Genomic DNA, 21985 nt, shown 5'->3' with positions numbered 1-21985 from the left:
TCCCAGAAATTTTTACCAAAAAAAAAAAAAGGCTAAACCAAAAAATATTGCCAAGATCTCCAGCACTTCCTATGAACATCAGCTAGCTAGCAGTATGAGAGACTTGAGTAATTCTTTGAGCCAAAGACAACTATGGAGTGTCCCACAGGGGAAAGCTAAAATTGCAACATCCGTGGTACAAAAAAACCTTCAGGTGACTCATTATGAAATTTCCATGCTGCAAAGGTGATGGAAAAATATCATGGTATGCCTGCATGCTGAAGAAAATTCCTCAGGAGACCTTTAACTTGGCCTAAGACATACTTGCAAATGCCTCAGACACGTTTTCTTCTCTGCATGGCTCATGTAATGCATACTGCTCACCCTTCTTTACATTAGGAGTATCTTGGTCATGTGGCTGACTTTTAGAAAGCATTAAAATGTTGTCATCTGTCTCAGAGACTGGGAGACACAAATTAAATTCCACTGGACTAGAGGGACAAAGAAAAGCAGGAAACTAAAGCTAATGTTGGAGTAGCATTCCACACTCCATGTTACCATGGAAAAACAGACAAAGAGAGAAGACGCTACATCATATCACAAAAGATGTGGGGAGATCAAGTACATTTCAGTGTTTTTTCAAGCTTTATTTCTTTCTTTCATGTGTTGTATTTTTCTAAGAACTTATTTAAAAGATACTGTCTACAATGCACATTTTTCTTCTTGAGTGTCTGCTATTGAGTACAACAGTAAAATAATTTCACAAAACTTCCACAAAAAAAAACAAAACCAACAAACAAACCAGAAAACAGACAAACAAACAAAACCCCAGCAACATTTCTACTTCCCTTCCCAAAAGAAAACTCTACCTGCTTTTTTAGATTGTCTGTGAAAGTTTTTTCTAGGTATAGACCAACAAGTAAACACAGATATTACTGCAGTTTTTGCGGTCACTTATGTCTTCTTTTCCAGGGATCATGAAGACTGGGATAATTACATTCTCCAAGAGGCAAAACAATTTATGAAAAAAAATTTACATATATTCTTATTAAAAATTTAATAGGACTTTCATAATCAGCTGTTTGCTCATGAAGAGGTTGTGCAGCTGAAGTCAGGCTAAGAAAAGAACCACAATAAAGAGCAGTTTCTTGGAGCTTTTATGAGGCCATTTGGCCTAGGCCAGATAAAAGTGAAAATACCCTGCAACAAGAGGGAGAAAACAGAATTAAAATTTATCTTTTACAGAAAAACAAAATTCAAAGTCAACTACTCAGGGATTAAGTCCACTGGAAAATAAAGTCTTCCTTTTCTTCCAACAGGTTTTAGCTTTTAATTATGTAAAGCCTTCATGAAGGGATTTCTATCTTTTTGTAAATTAAATTCACAAAATGTACTAATTATCTGCAGACATATTAATAACTCTTTGAACAATATATTAACAACTCTTTGAACAATATATTAACATAGCAGGCTGAAATGTGTTTTCAGAACAACAGTAAAACAAGGCTTAAAAATACACCAATCCATATTTCTTGTACTGTTCATATGTAAATATATTATTGGTATTATAAATATGGTGAAAAACAACAAAGGATCCAATGTATTGAACCCCTTCAGCTGTCCACAGGTTATAAAACCTAGTAGAACTATGGACTGCAAAAAATAGGCATTTCTGCCCCCCCAGGGAATTGCCTTTATCTACACATTGTCATTTCTTTAGTGAATTTGAGTAAATTTTTCATAACAATTTTACTTCTCATAAAACTGAAAAGACAACTTATGGGAAGCCAACAATATTATTTAGATACCATTCTTCAGAATAAATCCCTGCTGCAAAAATATTAACATAACTGTTGGAGTAGCAAATGGTGAAGAAGTCACATTAGAATATCTAAATTTGTAGGAGAAGGGCTGGAAGCAAGGGGCTTTTAAAAGTTTGATTATTTTAAATTCCTTTTTATAAAATGCCAGCTCTCAAAAAAAAAAAAAAAAAAAAGCAATCTCCTAAAGAACTAATAATCTCTGTCAGTACCTGAACTTGCTTCAAAACTCTCCAAGCCCAGAAGTAAAGGCTCTGCAGACATACTTGTGTCAGAACTGAGAATTAGAGATGGGAACCCCTTTCAGAAAGGAGCACAGGTGCAGTGAGCCTCAGGAAAAGGATATTTTAAAACAGAGGCCCTGGTTTTTCTGATTCAATAGTGGTGTTTTACTGACAACCTCCACTGATATGCATGACCTCCCTGTTTGTTCATGAAAAATAATTGGAATAACAGAGCCCCAGTATCTCCACAGTATCACCTGGCACTTGAGAACACTGGAAGTTTACTGAGTCACCTCCTGCACTTCCAGCCCCATTCCTGAGCTGTTCAGGTTTATCCAGGCACAGTCTATGATTCAGAGAACATGGCTGTGGTGAAGTTTTAGCCTAAATATCAAGGCAGGCCCAGAAGATGCCTTCAATGCCATCATCAATTCTTCTTACTTGCAATACACATTCTGTGATTCTTTACAAAAATCATGTTTCAGATTAGGTATGTGCCATTGCATGGCCCCCAAACACAGAGTTGGAATGCATTTATGTTAAGATCCCTTCTCATATTGTTTCAAAATTAAACTACGTAAGTTCTCATAATGAAATGTCAAATTCAAAGCCAAACTAATACTGTCCTAAAAAGAACATTATTCTTACCTTGCTCCTTCTTTATTACAAGTGGATATTACTCCTGGATAAAAGAAAAAAAAATGCATTAGTACAGTAAAATGTGCAATACATTTACTTATTTATGAAAGGAATTATGATTATCTAGTTGTGTGGAGATTTCTTGATTATTTGAAGCACTTTTGAAACTCCACTTAAAATAACAAACAAATCCTTCTGCAAGATTCCAGTCATAGCAAGAAACATCTTTGATTAGAACTCTAAATAAATAACAGGATGTATTGACTCAAGAGATAAACATATCTTGCTTCTGTTTGGGAAAAAAAAAATCTAGAAGTATTTCAAATATCTTCAGATACTTCAATCCTTAACCTCACACAATTTGAAAGAGTGACAAGTTTCTTCTGTTCCTGTCCAGATTGCCACTATTCTCATTTAGGATGAGATTCTCAAAGCAAAGATGATTAAGCTCAAGATCAAGGCATGTGAAACACATCTGCATATGATGTTTGACAGCCTTGCCAGGGGTAAATCACTAAACTGAGCTATAACCTGCCTGAACCTACTCATCTGAGGTCCCTTTATTGATGCTGCTACTTCTGCTAAGTAGTTTCTATATTTTCTGTCAGGAAGGACAAGCACGTTACTCTCAGTAAAAAAAAACAAAAACCCAACAAACAAGAAAACAACCAGTTTTAGGAAACAAATCAGACTGTACATAGGCTAACCAAGTAAAAGCTAAGTTAGCAAATCACATTATTCATTTAAACAAATGTAAACATTGTGGATTCCATTCTGGAACCTTCTATACTTTTCTCAATATTCCCATGTTAAGTAAGAGCTTTTTCTTTGTTTCTGGAAACCAGCATTTTTAGTGCAACTCGATCCTTCTGAAAATATATTAAAGATGGATTGTTTACAGAAACCTGTGGCATGCATGCTGGCCTTGTGACTTCAGGGGCCTTTGAGCTGTGGCTCTTTTTGCTGTGCAATAGTAAACTTCATGACTTGTTCCCTCTTCAACTGGTCACAAAAAGCATACATCAAGTGCTGGTTGAAACTGAAAAGAAACTTTCCCATGGGTCATGCTGCAAGAACTAAACAATATGCAAACCCACAAACCATGTTTATTTAAAATAGCTTTATCTGTAAATCATGTTTCCTCAAAACAAATTTATCCAGCATCTTTCTGCACATGGGAAAGGAAGAGAATGGGGTTTCCTGTCCCACTGCACCTGTGTATTCAGGGCATAGTTGCTTTCCACAGCAAATATCTGGAATTATGCATCCACTGAAAGAGCAGAGTCAGCATTTGAGGGAGCACTTCTCATTCTTATGCATCACTCTGGATATAATGGAGACAGGAAGATGTAATATGTCACCTTGGCTTCTGGATTCTGGGTGTGCTATGGCTCAGAGAGTTTCAGCAAGGCAACTAGTATTTCATTAAAGAAGGGCAGACCTATAAATTTCATATGTTCACAATGTGACCTCTCCCCATTTACAGAATAAACAAAAGGGTACTTGACAGTGCTCCATTTTAATGCAAAAAATTAACAAGATCTCTGTTACAGTCTTGCCATGCATTAGCTGTTGGTGTCTGCAAATCCCTACATACTTGGATATGGCAAATCTCACAAGGCAGTGAAAAACAAAATGTGCAACTGTTTTAAAGTTATTCTTTTGTAACAACAGAAGTGTTTTTACTGGTCACTTGTGCCCTAACAGTGAACAAATACTGTCTCAGTTCTACATCCCGGCTGAGTAATGATTAAATTAGGAAGAAATTCTTTACTGTGAGGGTGCTGTGGATGCCCCATCCCTGGAAGTGCTCAAGGCCAAGTTGGCTGGAGCTTTGAGCAACCTGGTCTCATGAAAGCTGTCCCTGCCCATGGCAGGGGGCTTGGAACTAGATGATCTTTACTGTACCTTCCAACCCAAACCATTCTGTGATTCCATCATATAATTTTATTTATTAAACTTCGGTATTGAAAGGAGAACAGCTATTTTCTTATCTTCCTGTCCTAGAAGGTTTATCCTTAGGTCAAAGGCAGTGCAAAGGGCATTAATGCTTTCTTAATAGCATACAGCAAGACTCAAGGCTTTCTCAAGGGTGCAGTATCTCACAGATAGAAGTGAAACTTCATTATGTTGTTTTCCCATTAAAAAAAGGAAACTACATTGCCACCCAGAGAGTGCCCTGGCATTTATAATAAAAAAGGCAGAAAAAATTACATTAGTGAAGATCCTTCTTGATATAAAAGCTTATAAATATTCCTAATAAAACACAAAATGTCTGGAGGGCATTTGAATTAATGAAAACTCATTTCCTATTGCTTAGGGGACAATGCAACTGCTCTCCTGCCCTCTCCCCAGACATACACAATATAGTCAGCCTCCTCCCCTTTTCTCCATGTCTTCTGTGATATCCATGTCCCTTTCTGAATCCCCTAGCCCCCAGGAAATCAGGGCAGAGCTGCAGCTGCTCTGGAGCTGTGCCCAGGCTGATCTGCCAGAGGGCTGCAGTCAAACAATGCAGAGAATGCACCACCCCTCAGAGTGGGCACTGTTTTAGACTGTCTCCTATGCTAGTAACTGCTTTTCACAAAACACAGAGAAATTTAATTATCTCTGAGACTTATAATCCCTTTCAAATTTAGCCAAGATTGGCCAGCAGCTGGAAAACCTTATTACATGCAGACAGACAGCGTGATCGTACAAACTTCATTTCTTTAGGAAACCAGGCTAATAGAACTTACAGTGAAAAATAGAGTAGGTACAACAGCAATAGAGCACAACATTCAGTTTCTGTAAGTGTGAAGTCCTTGTGACTGTAAAGAGTTCAAACAGGGAAAAAAAAAAAAAAACAAGAGGAAAAGAGAACAAATATTTCCTCTTTGGTGCCACTGCACAGGTGGAATAGGCTCAAAAATTACCTTCAGGTCTTTACTTTGGGAACCTTTTTAACTTCTTTTAATCTTAGTGTATAGTCTGACCTGTTTTGGTTAACTCCCTTGTAATGTAAAATGGCAGGCTGCAGACTTGTAAGCCCTGCCTGGAGTTCCGCTCTTTTTGTTTAAAATCCCAAAGGAAAGGAGAAGAACCTTGGTATAATCAAAGACACTGAGATTGCTGCCTCCAGCCTATCTTTTGAGAGATTATTTTTCTTTCTTCTACTTGTTACCAAAACTCATTTTTTAATTCCTATCCATTATGACATATTCTTTCATAGTTTAATCTTTTCCTGCTCTGTTTAGCCTTCAAATCTCACATTATAACATAAAGGAAAATAGATCTAGCATTAGCCAGCAGAAGGCAGGTTACTTGGGAGTCATTAAGTAAATAACAGAGTAGGAGATTTATCACTTCTATACATAGGGGTTTATTGCATTTGTGCTGATGCATTCTTTGAATATATATATAAAAACATCCCCCACATGGATTGGTTGCATTCATCACAGAGTTATCTGTTGTTAAAACTGTGCCTGGGCTGAGCACACTCATTTGGTGGTACCAACACCCACCCTGTGAAAGAGGGCATGTGCATCTGGCTAAAGGCAAACCCCTGCTGCCCCTTTCATACATAGACTTTCAACCTAATGGAAAATTCCATTATGGGGAACACATATAATTTCATTTTTTTTACACTGAAAAGTGCAGTTCTAAACAACAGTCACATTATTGTCTCATTAGGACAGTTGAAAAAATGAATGGATGTTTAATAGATTATGGTCAAGATATCTTCAAAGAATTCTTATAAATACTGATTTTAAATCAAATGTAGTTTGATTTAGCCTTCTTTGTCATAATTTTATATAGGTAAAAAATGAATAGTACATATGGAAATACATATATATATATATATATAGATATAGATATAGATATAGATAAATAGATACAGATATAGATATGGGATTTTCTCCCTCCAACTTCAATATCTTACTAAAATATATTTACAGCATATCCAAGCATCTTTCATTTAAAGACTTAAAAAAAATCTGTAATGATTTCCATACCCTTATTGTGAAATTAAGGAAGTACCTTGGATGTAGCTCCTTGCATTGAGCACCTTGCACACAAATTCTGCTGGAAGAGCAGCTGCTCCTTCCTCCTCCCATTTGAACAGCTTATATTTTAGACAGAATTTCTTCCTGAAGGGTGTTGAGGACAGCCAGCCAGGGCTGTAAGTTCTGTCAGGCAGGCTAAACACACACAGGCACACAATAATGTCTGGAAAAAAATTCAATGTTTAAGCAATCTAACTGCTTCTACATTCTGTACCAAAAAACTTACCAAGGTGCCATTATTGAGGTAATCCAGTATATCCAGGGTGGTAGATGTCATCAGGCTGTGTTTTGTTCTGGAGTCTGTCCAGGAAAGCATTATTTACCCTAAAAGTACAACAAAAAATTAATAATGACTGAGGCAGCTGAGAAGTTCACAAACTATTGAAATTTAACATTCTGTGAGTGGCTTTCCCTTCCCATCTGTTCAGTGCCCATCTTCCTGTATTTTTCAAGCCTGTGCTGCATAACCATGGATGGGCATGAGATCAGATGGATTTAATTTTCAATTCCTCATCCTTATCCTGGGATCAGCCTGTTGTGATTAAAAAGGCACACCTTGGCTGCTGTGCATAATGCACCAAAATTCTCCATAGGGGATGACCTGTGTACCACATCCATCTTTCTAGGGAGGTTACCTATTTTGACAATTCACTTTGGGTAATCTTTCAGCCTTCAGTGCACAAGGAAAGTTTCTAGAAGTACTGATTTCCTAATAAAAATGGAAAAATCCACTTAAGCTTATTACTAATAGAGACAATTTATGCAGCTGACAACTTTTCCACCATCCAGCTCTGAAATTCTAGCATTTTCCTGCACTGCTCTATCAATCTGGAAAGCATGGACAAATGCAGACACAGTTTTCCTCAATCTGTTTTAAATATTTTCACATTGGGATTGTTTGGCATGGAGAAGACAAGCCTCTGGGGTGACCTCACAGCAACCTTTCAGTACCTAAAGTGGGCTACAAGAGAGATGGAGGGGGATTTTTACAGGGGCGTGTGTTACGGGGCAAGGGAGAATGGCTTGAGACTGAAAGGGGGTAGATTTAGATTGGATATTAGGAAGAAATTCTTTACTATGGGGGTGCTGAGGCACTGGCACAGGTTGCCCAGAGAAGCTGTGGATACCCCATTCCTGGCAGTGTTCCAGGCTGGATTGGGCTCTGAGCAACCTGGTCCCTGCCCATGGCAGGTGTTGGAACTAGATGACCTTTAAGGTCCCTTTCAACCCAAATCATTCTATGATTCTTTGGAAAAGTGTTTCTTTTTCCTTTTGATTACTGCTTAGGACTGACACACATGCTTTGACATGACTGTTGTTTTAGAGTGTTTTACATTGATGTTGATAAGAATGAGATAAAAAGCAAAATACTGGGTTATTTCTGTCTAGGGATATGAGATAGACTGAATAAAAAATCCTTCATTAACTTCAATGGGTAATTATTTCAATGAGAAAAAAAAAAGAAATTAAAGCAGTCTGGAGAGCGGTTACCTACAGAAGTATTTTTTAAATATTTACATAGTGATTTTAAAAAAAGGAAACAAATGGTGTTCTTACTTTTAAACCTGAGCATTGTTTCTTTTTACCAGCAGAAAACAAAGCTGAGAATAAAGCTGTGCTACAGGATAGTGAAAAGCCAGTTAAGTGACAGAAGTGGAGGATGAGAACTGTTGAGCACAGCAGTGGGGCACAGCCTGGGGGTGCAAAGATTGCAGCTGCAGAAGGTGTTGCTGCACTGCAGGTTCCATCTGAATCAATACCAAATCCCAGGTTTAGCTCTGTCTCCTAACCTCAGAGACAGTTAACCCCAAGATGGGGCATGGACAAAGTAGAACATTCTAAAATAAGTGTAGCTATTAAAATAAAAGTATATAAATACCTAGGCTCACATAAAGATACACAGATAAAGTGTGTAGCTGAAGCTACTGCACTAGTAATCATCCATGAAACAATTAATAATTTCTACCCTCTACTGCATCCTATGCTGATAGGATAAATAAAGAGAGAAAGGCACTCTGGGTCATATTGCATAGAGTGATCAGTTGTAATGATGGATATTAGTGGCTCATTTAAAAGCAAGGCTAAACCAGAGATGAGATCACGGATCCTCATTGCAACAGTCTTCTAAAGCATGAGTGCCTGCAATTTTGAGACCCTTTCCAGGTGGGAATTCACTTTGAGTGTATTCTGCATTTTTTGCATCATACCTCCTCTGTTCATTTTTAAGTTCTCTTGTCCTGGTTTCCTCTTCCTGCTTTTCTTTAAATGCCATTAATTCAGCCTGGCAATGATAAAAGTGAAAAACAAGCAAATAAACAAACAAACAAACTTACTTTTAATTAACATGCTGCAAACCCTATTAATTCCACATGATAGAACGTCTCTCAGTTAGTCAGAACATCTCTCAGCAGCATTTTACTTATGTGACAGCACTATGTTAAAAACTGAGTGGGTTTTTCTGTTTAGAATGTGGATAATTTTTTGTTTGTGCCTTAAAAAGTGGGAAGTTACAGGATTCAGACATTAACAGTCCTACACTTAAAGGGGTATACCAGACATCAGTCTGTTTTCCCTTGTCTCAAAACACAGGTTTGAATTTCCCAGTGCTTCCAAGGGGCATGACAGCCAAAGCCAGGAGCAGATACAGCTGTCACACCCACAGGGTAAGAAGGAGGGTAAGAAGGGCAAGCAGAAGGTGAGATCTGGGGTATGTGATGTGGTGTGTCCCTCCAGCTCGCTGGGGCTCCCTTCAGGCTGAGGAGGGAAGAAGGTACTTGTTGAAATGGAAACATGTAGAAGCTGCCAGCATGGCAGCAGACCACCAGCCTTATGTAGTATTAAGGTATATAAACAGCATCAAAGGGAATTCTTTTCCAAGGAGACTTTGCTTATGCAATTTTAGCCAGAACTGCGAAAAAAACTGGTATAACTCTGGTCTGTATGTGTGCTTGTTTGTCCAGCTCCTTCTGCCTGCAACACACCTAAGAAGTTGCAGATTTTCTGCAAAGGAGATTTGCCTTGCAGGGCAAGGGGGAAGGCATAGGAACTGACCCATCTTTCATATTTTCCATAGCAACTGCACAGCAGTAAGAATAGAAACTAAAATAAAATTATGTGGTTAGATAAAAGCTTCAATAACTGAATGGAACTACAAGATCTTTTTTTTTTTTTTTTTTTTAAAATCAATTTAAGTGGAACATTAAGTAAAAAGTATGCAATAAATGTATGGAGAAAATCAATAACTGAGAATGTGTTGTGTATCAATATTTGTCTAGCCCTAAAAGAAGAAACAGGATTAAGAAATAAAAAAGCCAACCTCAATTTTCACTATTTTAAATAACTATTCAACCTGAAAATTAAAACTCAGTATCTGACTTTCCAATATGCCGACTCCTCTCTTGGAGTAATGTTCTGAAATATATTGTGTGTATATGATGTGGTGTTCAAAGCGTACTGAAAATTTCTAAATCAAGCAATACATACTAAAACCTGCTCTGAAGAAAAAAGGGAACTGACAATACCTACACACTTTATAGCTACACTGTGCTAGGAGGTACACACCAGACAGAATTCACAATTACTTTAATAAATATTGGTCTGAAGTAGAAGCCAACATATAGCCAAGGGACAATTATTGGAGCCCTTAAAATACATATTATTTACAGTAGGTTTGTAAGTAGTGCATTACTCTGCACAATAGGCAGCAGCAACTGTAAAGGCAAGGAGACCTTGGAACCACATAGCAAACAAGAGCAGCCTGAGAGCAGCCAACACCTCCTTAGCAACCCATGGAAATGGCTGAAGAGTCTACAGCTCTACACAAGTCTCTTAAACCCTGAATTAAGGGCATGCTAATTTACATCTGTAGTTCTTGTCTCTTTGGAAGGATCCATGTACAGACTACAACAGGAACCAGCTTTACACCCATCCAGGCTGGTGTTCAAAAACCTTTTCTCTGTATAGGTTCTGAGTATACACCTGATGGGACAGCAATTAAGAGACTCCCTTTTGCCCCACCTTTTTTTTCCCAGCATCATAGTTGTTAGAATACCATGAAATGAGGACACATCCCCAACATGTAAAGAAAGGGGGGATGAGTAAGTTCTCCAGCTCTAGAAAAAACTCAGTGCATGGAATCTGTTGTGCTCAAAATTCTCCCACTGCAGAAGTAGCTTAACATTAATTTAGATGTTAGTAACAGCAGAGGCACAGCAAGTGGCTCAGAACTTGCTCACATGTTTTCAAATTGTTTGCTAGATTTTCAAGTACTGCCCTCCCTGTACTTTCACAGTCACACCTGAAGCCTGACTCCAGGTTCAGACAGGTAACTTTGCACAGTGACATCACCTTTGGTAGATGAACTTCATCTGGATATGGGACCCAAATCTGTACCAGAGGAACTGAATGTTTCAGGCAATGCATGATGCCTACACAGAATATGGAGTTCAAAGTTGCAGTTATGGAATGCCTGCTTTTCAGACAACACAAAACTCTTTAGTTAGGTAATCAGCAAGGACACAGAGAGGCATATTATAATTTAGAGCAAATCTGAGCATTTCCACATCCCCATTTGAAAAAGCGGGACCCGTGGCCCTTAATTCTCTAGAAAGAGACAATTCAGAGAGATCACCCTTAATTTCTCAGTAAGACCACTTCTGCCTGCAAGGGAGTAAAGTGGTTTCCTAAGCCTATGAAATCGGTTGCCATGGTCAAAAAATCCTCTGCACAATTACTCAAATTTTCCAGATGCAAACAGCCTTGAACATAATTGTCCTGTCCCTGTTCAAATTTTACAGCTTGACTCATCTCTCTCACAATATTTGAAAACAGTGACTGAATCACTTTTGCAAAAGAGAAGCTCTGTGCATAGGCTACAAGTAATCAATGTGTTTAACTGGTTTCACAGCATGCAAAAATGATACAATATGCAAACTGTTAATGTATAATTACCTTCCTCCGTTGTTCTTGCTTCATTTCCTCTAATTGTCTATTTTCATCCTCACGAAGAGCTTGCTTATAAGCATGGCTTCTTTCCTATTTTTCAGCAGAAAATAAAAATATATTGCTGTGGTGAGAGTGGGACCAAACTCCCAAACCTTATACTCAAATTGTTATATGGGTAATTAACAAACACAAATGGTCGAATGATTCCAGTTACTTAAGAAACAGATTTGTCTCAAGACTAGAATTTAAACAAGAAGTGGCCTAAAACCTCTCAGTCATTCAGTTAAGTTGAATGTCCCCCTGTGCATCACACCCAGGTGGTCACAGCAAGAGCTATTCTGAGTCCCAATTACAACCATAAAGATATCCAGAGCAGTCAGAAAACACAGTTGGGGTATGTGATAGTGAGATGGGGTATTCTGGGAAGAAAGAAAAGTAGTGAAAATATTAACAAGATAAAAAAGCAGGCCTTGTAACAGAAGGGAACACAGGATTTTTTGTGGAGGTAGGGCAACAGGAGAGATCAAACCTGCTATTATCTGTGAGGCATCAAGAAAATTGAGACTCTGGACTTAACATCATGAAAAATGTAATAACTTTGCAATAGGTTTTCATTACAATAATGAGCCTTGGTCTTTCACAAGTTGTAATTCTCTGCAAAAAGCCAACCTAAAATTAGGGTCTTAGAGGATCCTTAGGATATTATACACTGGAACTTCTACAGTAAGGTCTTTGAGCAGGGACATTGTGTAGCACACTAAAAAAAGAGCCAGTAAAATTTAATACAAGAATTGTGCAGATTTGACTTTAGTGGGGAATTTGTTACAGGTCTAGAGAATATTCCCAAAACTTGATATACGCATGCAGAATGACACCATTGAAACAACAGGCACATAATTTGCTAAAAAGACTGAATAGAGAGGGCAATTATTAATAGCTCAATTTTGAGCTGGGAGAAGTTGCTACATGTGTCCAGGGAGACTCATTCTGGGTCCGATATCATTCATTACCCTCCGTAATGGCTTGGAGAATTGTGTGGAGAGTATGTTAATCAAGTTGGAAGACAATAAAAATCTACACAGGATTGGTCACACTTTGAAAGACAGGATTAAAATTAATTATGAGCTTGATTAAATAAGCAGACCCAAAAAGTCACCAATGACAGAATCACTCAAAAGAAGTCAAATTTGTTCATGGACGTGAAGTAACATTTGGCAAGGATAGTTGAGCTAGGTGTGCTAAATTAATATCACTACCCAAGAAATGATGTGAGGGAAAAAATTTTTATATGCATCACATTGTCCCAGACTGTTTTCAGGACACGATTTTCAAATTTAAAAAAATCACATACATGTATGTATATTCCCCCTTTTAGCATGCATGTTAGGCACATCCTAAGCTTATCACACTTCACTATTTCAAAAACATTGAAACTAAATCTTTTAATGACTTCAGACAAAGGACACATTCAAGGTAACATCCAAAACAACATCCTAGTTTTCCTACTGGTTTAGCATTTTGGTGCTATGCCAAGTTATTTAGATAAGAACTCACAGGTTGTATGCTTTGGATTCCTGGCTCAGAGGCTGTGTCTATGCCTATAGACATGACCTCATCCAAGCTGGTTGGGAAGACTTTGCTAACTGCATTGCTGTGCTACAAACAAGTGATTATTTGATTCACAAAGTTACAGAAATGCAGCCACACAAAAGACAAGTATAATGTCAGCTAGTACTAAAGAGCTGTACAGATAAATGAGGTATTTTATCTGCTTGGACACTAGCAGAGTGAAAGATGAACCACAGGATGTATCAACTTTTTGAGAAATCTGTCAAAACATGGAATTACAAAGGTAGGTGAAGCAGAAGACCAAGGCTAAAAGTAGGACCTGTACAACTGAAAGAGTTCAGTGTTTCTTCAACCATTCACCCACTTCTGTATGGATATGAAGACAGGACACCAAAATGCTGAAATCCAAGTCAGTCGTGGGGACAAGCTCGCTTGTCTTAACAGCTCAATGCTCACACCATACAAAGGCTGCAGAGTTAGGCCTTCCCTACCAAAGAGCAAACTCCCCCCTGTCTGGAGTGTTAGATGCTACAAGAGAGAGGTAGAAGTGATTTCAAGACATCTTTTCTCCCTTTCCATATCCCTTCATCTTGGTTGTTAATCCAGGACAACGAAATACAGTCTGAAAGCCACTCTCCTGCAACTGACCTGTCCAGCAGTGCTGGGCAGAAATTGGCACTTTCTAGTTATACATCTGTCCACGTTTGCTAAAATGTCTTTAGAGTTTTCAGAGATACAATATATCCTGAAGAATTAAAGGGCAATGGAACCTATTTTCAATATCACCTTCCCCTTTCACGCAATGAAAACCAGATACTAGAGCAAGACAGATGTGTCATATACCCTGTTGGCAGCAATTTCTACAAAGGGAGGATTTTTTTCTCATTTCTAAGGCATCTGAGGAAATATGGAGGCAAATCTTCCCTTCCTGATGCCCAACAGTTGGTGCTCAAGGCTGTATACAAAAGAGGGCTGCCCAGATCAGATACTTCCAAACTTCTGCTGAGTTGCTTCCAATGTTAATTTCTGTTTGCTTGGCTCCCTGTTCTCTGTCCTTCCCCAATTACAAACCTCCCTACAGGAGAAATTCTTCTCTCCCAGGGTTAATAATCCTCACTGAAACTTTTTACATTAGTAGGAAAGCTTGGTTTAGACATGAAGAGACTAATTGTATGTGAAAAAGCCTCTTAGAGTCAATTAGAATACTGAAATTGAAGCAATACTTTATCTATTTCCTAATTACACTGATACTTACCAGACTAGTTCAAACTGGGACAAAGACCCCAAGCAGTGTATGGAATCACTTTAGGATGCTGTGAGAAACAAGCTTCTCTTTTGACTGGATTTTTAATGCAGTAAAGCATCTGCTGACATGAACTAATTGAGATTTCATAAAAGCTTACCACTAGTGGATGGGTACAGGGCATACTTAAGATTCTAATCTAACCTTAGAATATAAATTTAGTGCTCATTTATCAGAAAGAGATCTGTGAGCAGTCCTCTACTATGTAGAATTCCCTTCCAGTGTGGAAGAGACAAGGTAGGCAGTCTCACTCACCCAGAAAGGCTCCTTGGTGCTCACTGAGTTATGTCCCAGCAATTAAGCTCAATTAGGATATTGTAACACTACACTATTGACAGCACCTGGAAAGCTGATAGCAAACACAGCACACACTATGGTTTTGCTTACCCATGCTGTAGATTCTGGGCCAGGATTAGCAATCTGACAGGAATCACTCTTTGGCAAACCCACGTCCAATCTGTTCAGTAATTCATTGGTTTTGCTACGAAGAAATTCAATCCAAATAGAATTGTTAGTGCCTCCATAAAAATAAACACAGCTTTTTATTCCACCCTTGGAATCTAGCCTAGACATTTTATCATGTGTCTGCTGAAAAACATCACAGGTAGGAAAAAAAAAAGGTTATGGAAACAGACAAATGGCACAGAGGATACAGAACCCAAACTGTGGATAAGACATTTGCTGGGATGATTTTTTAAGCAAACAATTATGGTCATTTGCATATTTGGGGTGTACAGTGGCTATGCTTTCCTCATTGTAAAGCTCCTATAAAACAGACTCACATACCACTGGACTACATGAGGATGCAGCTGCTTCACTGAATTGTTGCAAATCCTTCTACGAGATCTATAAATCTCAGCTAAGTACTTTAAAAGATTATTTTCAGGAATTTTCCTTCACAGTTAATACAATGCAGCCTTCCAACAGATTATTTTGTCAAGCAGAAAGGTTGTCAAGCATTTTGTACCATTGAAAAAAAAATGCTTGTCTTCAGTTAATGCACATTTTCATTTCTTATTCTGGAGAGGGCAATTTTCTTTTTCCAGCTGCATGCCTAACAAACCCAGAATTTTAAATAAGCATCACTCTGCTCACAGTTTCGACCAAGTAGAATTAAACCAGGTCACAAACAAAAACAAAGAATGGGAGTTTGTGTGCTCTAGTGAGGAATCAGTTTCGTAACCTGCACTCCCAGGCACGTATATTGAAGACTTCTCTCACTCAAAGGAACACAGCTAGAGGAAAGAGGCAATTTTATTTCTGTGTACAGCTTTGAGAAACATGAAAGCACTGAAGTGAGAGAAAAAAGAGTGCTTCAAGAGATACTGAACACAAAGATTTACTCTTCTCACAGGGCAAACAGCTAACTCTATACGGGAGAAGATGCCAAAACCAAAGACTTAAACTTAGAGAAAAAGCCTTGGCTGCTGAAGAGTGATTCTGATTAACAGCTGAAACAGACCAAGAGTGTTTTTATATTTCACTCCATGATCTAAAACTGAGAGTAAATATTTTATTGGTAAAACATCCTTCTGGTCAGTAAGGAGTGATATATTGGGAAGTTGGGAAAAAGAACAAGAAACCACAAGTTCTTCTCTGCTACTCTACACAATACAAAACCGTGTTACCACTTCAGGTACAAAGTACTTGCTTAAGTTCTAGCAAGTCAGGCTTTCAGTCTCACCATTCCCAGTTCACTCCCTTCCCTCCATTATCTAGGTACTTAATAGACCTCAGACAATGCACAGGAAAGAAAGAACCAGATGAAACACTCATCTACCTGATCTACAAAGTACCTGTATATAAAGGTTGAACAAATTAATAGCCTTCTTACACAAATGTTAAGCACTCAAATTTTTTCCATTAAAGATGAGTTATTAAGTGGTAAGATTGCACAGAATAATTTTGGGAATGGGAAGATTTAAATTGCAGATTTTTTGTTTCTCTACCCATGCTAAAATTGATCAAGTAACTATTTCTACACCAGGAAGACTAAGAAATCTTACAGAAAATCTGGAGTTTATCTGAGGAAGTTGAAGCTCTGTGAAAAAATATATGGCAACTTGGTGCTATACCTAGATGCCCTAATTCTTTATCGATGGCAAGAGAATGACATGGAACATGTGGAATTTCTCATTATTTGCATAAAAATGTGGTGGAGGCCATTGAATTTCCCAGATCAGGACACTATAGGTGAAAAGCTTACTCAGTTTTAGTATTAGAAAAGACAATTACATGAGGGGAAGCAAATAAAGTTTCTCAGCAAGACTGTGCAATGCCTTTAAACAGAGAAACATTTGACTTCACTAAATTAAGTAATACATTAATGAAGTGTTCCTATCACAAGAAAGGAACTCAGACTTCTGAGTTTTCTGATGAAAGTCAAGTCAGGTCTTATATTTGTTAATCTGTTGTGTGTCATCTCTATGGAAACCAAGCAATGCACCTAGGGTTGCCAGACAATGTCTGAATGGTATTTTTCATAATGCTAAACCTGCAGTCATAACAATGCAGAGCATAGTTAAACCAGGCTGCACAGAAAGAGAGAATTCAGGGAGATGACTATTCAATTAATGTTCTGGAAAGTAGTATCTCCAGAAGGAAATCAGAATATCAGTACACAGGCAGACAGTTGGAGCAACATCTCATTCACTTGCTAATACTTCAAGGGCTAATCAAAAATGATAAAATGTGCTCCTTTAACCTTAGCAACATTAAGGAAAGAAGAGCATGAGATGAATAAATTTGAATACAACAGAATTCTGCTACCCTTCAAACACTACTAGGCAAAAGGAGATACAAGACCTACACCAACCAGGAAGGCACTCTCCTAATAGGCTGCTAACCTCAGTTCTGACTACTCTGAAGCAGTCTGAAGAGAACCACTGATACTCTGGCTAAGCTGGAGTGATCTCATGAGGGTATCTTGTCTTGGTAGCCCAGTCTCCCATTACACCATTGGGAAAAAACCTTTTGCTCTGCTGATTAAGCAGCTTCCTCCCATACTGGTGTGTTTAATTGCACCAAGCATTTCTCTTAGCATGGGAACTCAACATCTATAGCACAGCAACTATTCCTGGAATAGTTTTGACCTGTCCCAAACAGCAACTTCACAAGTAACTCCTGGCTTCTGTCCAGGAATATCAACCACAGCTCCCAACAGGCATTTTACATGCTGCCACACCATTTTAGGAGGTAAAAAAGTTTTCTAGCAATGGAAGGGGGCACTCTCAGGCCTGTTGGCCTCAGAAGAGACAGCAATTGACAGTGTTTAATTTATCAGTACAGATGCACAGGTGGGGGAGTGAAGCACAATTCTGGATTTGAGGTCTGAATAACTCTTAAAAGCTGCCATGGGAAAATACTAACTCTGCTGCCAGGATCATTGGAAATGCTAGAAGGGGCTGGTGCACCACAGTGGAAATCAGTCCATGCTGCAGATGGTCTCTGTGGGGCCTCAGATATATGGCTTTACATTCTAAAGCTACTCTTCAGGCACAGTCCTTTTTCAAAAGCTGCTGTGCAAACCATTTATTTGAAGCTCAACAAGTACATGTAAAGTGCAGAACCACGAATTTGGTAGGTGTTCCACTGATAATGGTGTAATTCAGGCAGCCTGCACTCACAGGCTACTCACATGCATTTCTTACTGTTTGGGACTAAATGCTGCCCACATTCCCAGCAGGGTGAGATGAGGGGATGGTTGCAAAAGTCAGAGTGAGCCAAGGCTCCTCTGGCCCGTGCAGGATGCTCCAACAGGATCACCAGCTCTGGAGAAGCAGAAAGCTCCACAGCTGACTCCAGAATGCAGCTGCAAAAGATCTGAAGACCCACAATGATCTCATTGCAAAATCCAAGGTCTATAATCCTTTGCAGAGTAAGGTCTTCAATTTAGTGTGTCATTTGCTTTTAACTACTATCACATATACAAGGATAACAAAAGTCTTGAAAAGGATTCATCCTTAGGGACATGAATATGGACTCAGGACTCAACATTTTTCTTCCATCCAGGAAGCACAGCACCACTTGCTAAGCTTTTAATTTGACACTGTATTCTTCTCAGAACAGAGAGAAAATATTTTTTCTGCCCACAAATAAAGTTCCCAGCTTTAAGTCTGTTTTACAGACTAACATTAAAAATGCATTAATTAAAAAAGTCTTCTTGTAGTCCTTGTTATTCTTCCCAATGGAACCAGTGGCATTTAATTATTTTGCTTTAATTGATGGATATTGAAATGCCAGTATACCAAAAAATACACCGGCTTTTACACCAGTACATTTGGATTTAAAAAAAATAAAGGCAGCACAATACTTCTTAATTTATCATCAATCTATTTATTTCTCTTGGCAATTTGTAAAATATAATGGCCAATTCTTACTACTCCTGAAAACAAGACAGCTCATGAACTTCTTGTTTTCTCAAGCTGCAGGATCTCCACCATTACAATCCTGCTCTAATGAACATCCACAGGTATGCTAAAAGCCATTCAAAAATAGTAATAACAAATGAAAATAAAGAACCCCAAAGCAGGTAAATCATCAGTCACTGGAAAGACAAGACAACTTGAGTAGTCACTAAGACCATAGAAGAAGCATTTAGTGCTGAATGACATGGAGTCATCAGCTTCCAAATTAATTGCTGGTAAACAATGCTAAAGTGACATTTCACCATTTTCTTCCAATTCAGCTGGAAAACTAAGAACCATGCATAATACATATATTAGCTTCACACATCTACCCAGAAGTTTAATGATAATTTTTAAAAACAGCAGGACTCACCCTCTCAGGAAACAATCCAACAACAAAAAAACTCAACCTCAAATTTCATTTAAGACATCTTTTTGCAGCACCAGCAAGTTTACCTACAACTTTTTTCCACTCCAACATACTTAATTGGCTAAGTATAACAACTTCCTCAACTTTTGCAGAAATTAAGATCAGTTGCATAAGCCTACAGAGGCCTACCCAGAAGAAATGTTGCCCTTCATTTCAGTAAGGTCCATGATGGGTGTGTTTTCACTGATCCCTTGTTCCTTCCTCAGTGGGAGCTCTGCCTTGTGCATTGCCATTTGCATCTTGGTCAGGCATTTGCTGTGACCCACAGCAAATGCTGGTACTGGGGCCACTAGCCTAACAAAACCAAATGTTAAAATAGAAGAAGCTCTCCAACACTTTCTTGGTTGGAAGATGGAGAAACAGACTCCAAAGGGAAGTGTAGTTGGGACTTTCACTACTGAATATAATTTGGTAAAGTGGGAATGAAGCTGGGGGGCAATAATACTATTTGTGAAAATAATCTCACCAAAGATACATGGCTTTTGCTAGTAAAGAGTTGCACATGCTTCCTCTCACATCCTCTCCTCTTTGCAGAGATGTACCACAGCCAGTTTATTCAGTTTAAATAAATTCAGAAGTTTACAAGCAGCTGCCATTTTTCCCACAGCTGGACTGTGACAAGGGCCAAGGTAGTAAAAACATCTGTCTGTCAGCAACATGCCTTCAACTCCAGAAGGATCATGGTTCTCTTGTACCTCAATTCTTATCCTGAGCTGCAGGACAGAGTCCACTTTCTAGGGAAGAATAATAAACAAACATCAGACGTGCAAAATTGCCAGCATGAACTAATGCTTGTTTCTGGAGTGTGTGTAGGTAGGGGAATCTTTTTTTTTTTTTTTTTTTTTTTTTTTTTTGGAGGCTATATGGTAAAAAATTACATTAAATTATTAACACATGAAATATATGTATGATGTTGATGGCTCTTCTGCAATGCCCTTTACTAGGAAGAAAAGGCCATTCTCTGGATATTTAGTGCACCTGCTTTCCAACAGAAATCCTCCCAGTAGCAACAGTAAGCTTAATACAGTATTCACAGATTTCACTGGCAGTAATGCAAGATCATAGTACAGATGATTTGGACAAACCTAATGATGGTTACCAAACATTGCTATCTTTGGCAAGGAGGATTTCTTGCCTGCAAGTTCTTGAGCTGCTCCTGAGTTTGAGGATAAGGAAAAAAAATGTGGTACTAGTTCATCTTAGGTATAAGGCTTCAAGAAAGTATTAAAATAAGTTGTTTAAAGAAAAGTAAAAAGCAACTTTCTCAGCAGAATTATTTTCATCATTTCCTACCAACACTCAAAACTAATCTATCCTCTCAACCTACCTGCTTTTTTTGTTTCCCTGACTGGGTGAAATAACACAGCTTAACTATTCATTCCTCCCACCAAGTCATCCAGCATTCCTGAATGTTATTTTAGACGTAAGCTTCATTTATTATCTGAAGTAATAAGCATAAATCCAGTTTTAAGGAAAATGCAGTTTTGTATAAGTCTATTGCATTCCATTCTGTGTGCTCCATCTGCATGTGCAATCTGCTTCTATATTTTCAGCCAGCTTGCATGGGCAGATTAATGCACACAATTAGAAAGCAACCTCACAGGCGCTCAATAAACTGCTTTCATTATTACACTCAAGAGAGTCCCTTTGGATGTCTATAAAAGCCTAGTTTTCTGCCTGTTAGCTAAATAATTGACAACGCTTAAAATAATCAGGAGCAAATGAACAAAACGAAGACAATTGTGGTGAAAAGAAGCAAACAAAGGATTCTCAAGGCTGCAAATGCTTTTTGTGCTGGCCCTCTTTCATTCTCTTTAGCAACCTGTGTTGAAAGTCTGGTCAGGTTTACACTTGCACTTCTGTGGGGAAAATTTGTTGCCAGCCTGCTGTTTGAAGCACACATCATAGGGGACTGAAAACTGGCAAGGACACTAGCATTTATCCTGTAAAAATTGATAAATAAATAAAAATTCTGTTTTGATTCAGGTTTTATTCTCCTGCATTTTATGACTTTTGAGAAAACTGCTTTGGCAGGCAAGCGTATATCAGCTTGGTTTGGTGAACCTCCTGCATTGTGTTTGGAATATGCACTCAGAGACACTCTGGCAAATTCTGCTTCCAGCTCCAAATTCTGAGCAGAATATATTGTGTGTGCACATGTACCCGAGAGCAGCAATGCCAGGAATTTTTACAGGAATACAACCTTCACTAAAACAGAGGCATGAATATGTAGCAAAGGGAAAGATGAAGTGACAAACCAGTCACAACGTATTATTAGAAAGTAACCCTATTTTTCATACTGCTTTTTCCATTACATAAATAGGTAGGTGGCTATTAGAAAGCCAGTGTTGATGGCTATTGGAAAAACACTGGACCCCCTCCAACACTACAATTTCTGGAAAGTCAAATACAAATATAATAAAAGCATCTAACTGGAGATCTGGGCTAAAACCACAGAGTAAGATACCCTACAGTTCAGACAGATTCACACAGCCTGCACAGCAAGCCTCTGAAAACAGGCAGCCATGACATATCCATCCTCATTACTGTTTAAATGATAACTGTGGTGTACTAACTAGAGAGGGATGTCCTGTAAAGTCCTGTTTCCTTTTGGAAAGATGGGCA

The 21985-nt window shown here is 38.4% G+C and overlaps 2 protein-coding genes across 8 annotated transcripts in view; one reads left to right on the top strand and one right to left on the bottom strand.

The window, feature by feature from the left end:
- Positions 1–21985, top strand: part of AKAP11 (A-kinase anchoring protein 11) — a 384481-nt gene that overhangs the window by 251014 nt on the left and 111482 nt on the right. The gene's annotated exons all lie outside the window — the stretch shown is intronic.
- EPSTI1 (epithelial stromal interaction 1) overlaps positions 602–21985 on the bottom strand; it is a 48244-nt gene continuing 26860 nt past the window's right edge. For 4 of the 5 annotated variants that reach the window (XM_056496055.1, XM_056496071.1, XM_056496082.1 and 1 more), the window contains 6 exons: positions 14912–15005; positions 11659–11742; positions 8916–8989; positions 6935–7032; positions 2672–2705; positions 602–1179 (listed from right to left, as the gene is read on the bottom strand). In XM_056496055.1, coding sequence (XP_056352030.1) covers positions 6945–7032; positions 8916–8989; positions 11659–11742; positions 14912–15005 — 340 coding nt within the window. In that variant the 3' untranslated portion in view covers positions 602–1179; positions 2672–2705; positions 6935–6944. The remainder of the gene's footprint in view (positions 1180–2671; positions 2706–6934; positions 7033–8915; positions 8990–11658; positions 11743–14911; positions 15006–21985) is intronic. The other variant, XR_008840933.1, reaches the window with a different exon arrangement.

The sequence above is a fragment of the Oenanthe melanoleuca genome, chromosome 1 (genome assembly GCF_029582105.1).
Source record: "Oenanthe melanoleuca isolate GR-GAL-2019-014 chromosome 1, OMel1.0, whole genome shotgun sequence".
Lineage (NCBI taxonomy): Eukaryota > Metazoa > Chordata > Aves > Passeriformes > Muscicapidae > Oenanthe > Oenanthe melanoleuca.
Note: the sequence above shows the minus strand (reverse complement) of the source record. Positions and strands in the feature narration are given on the sequence as shown.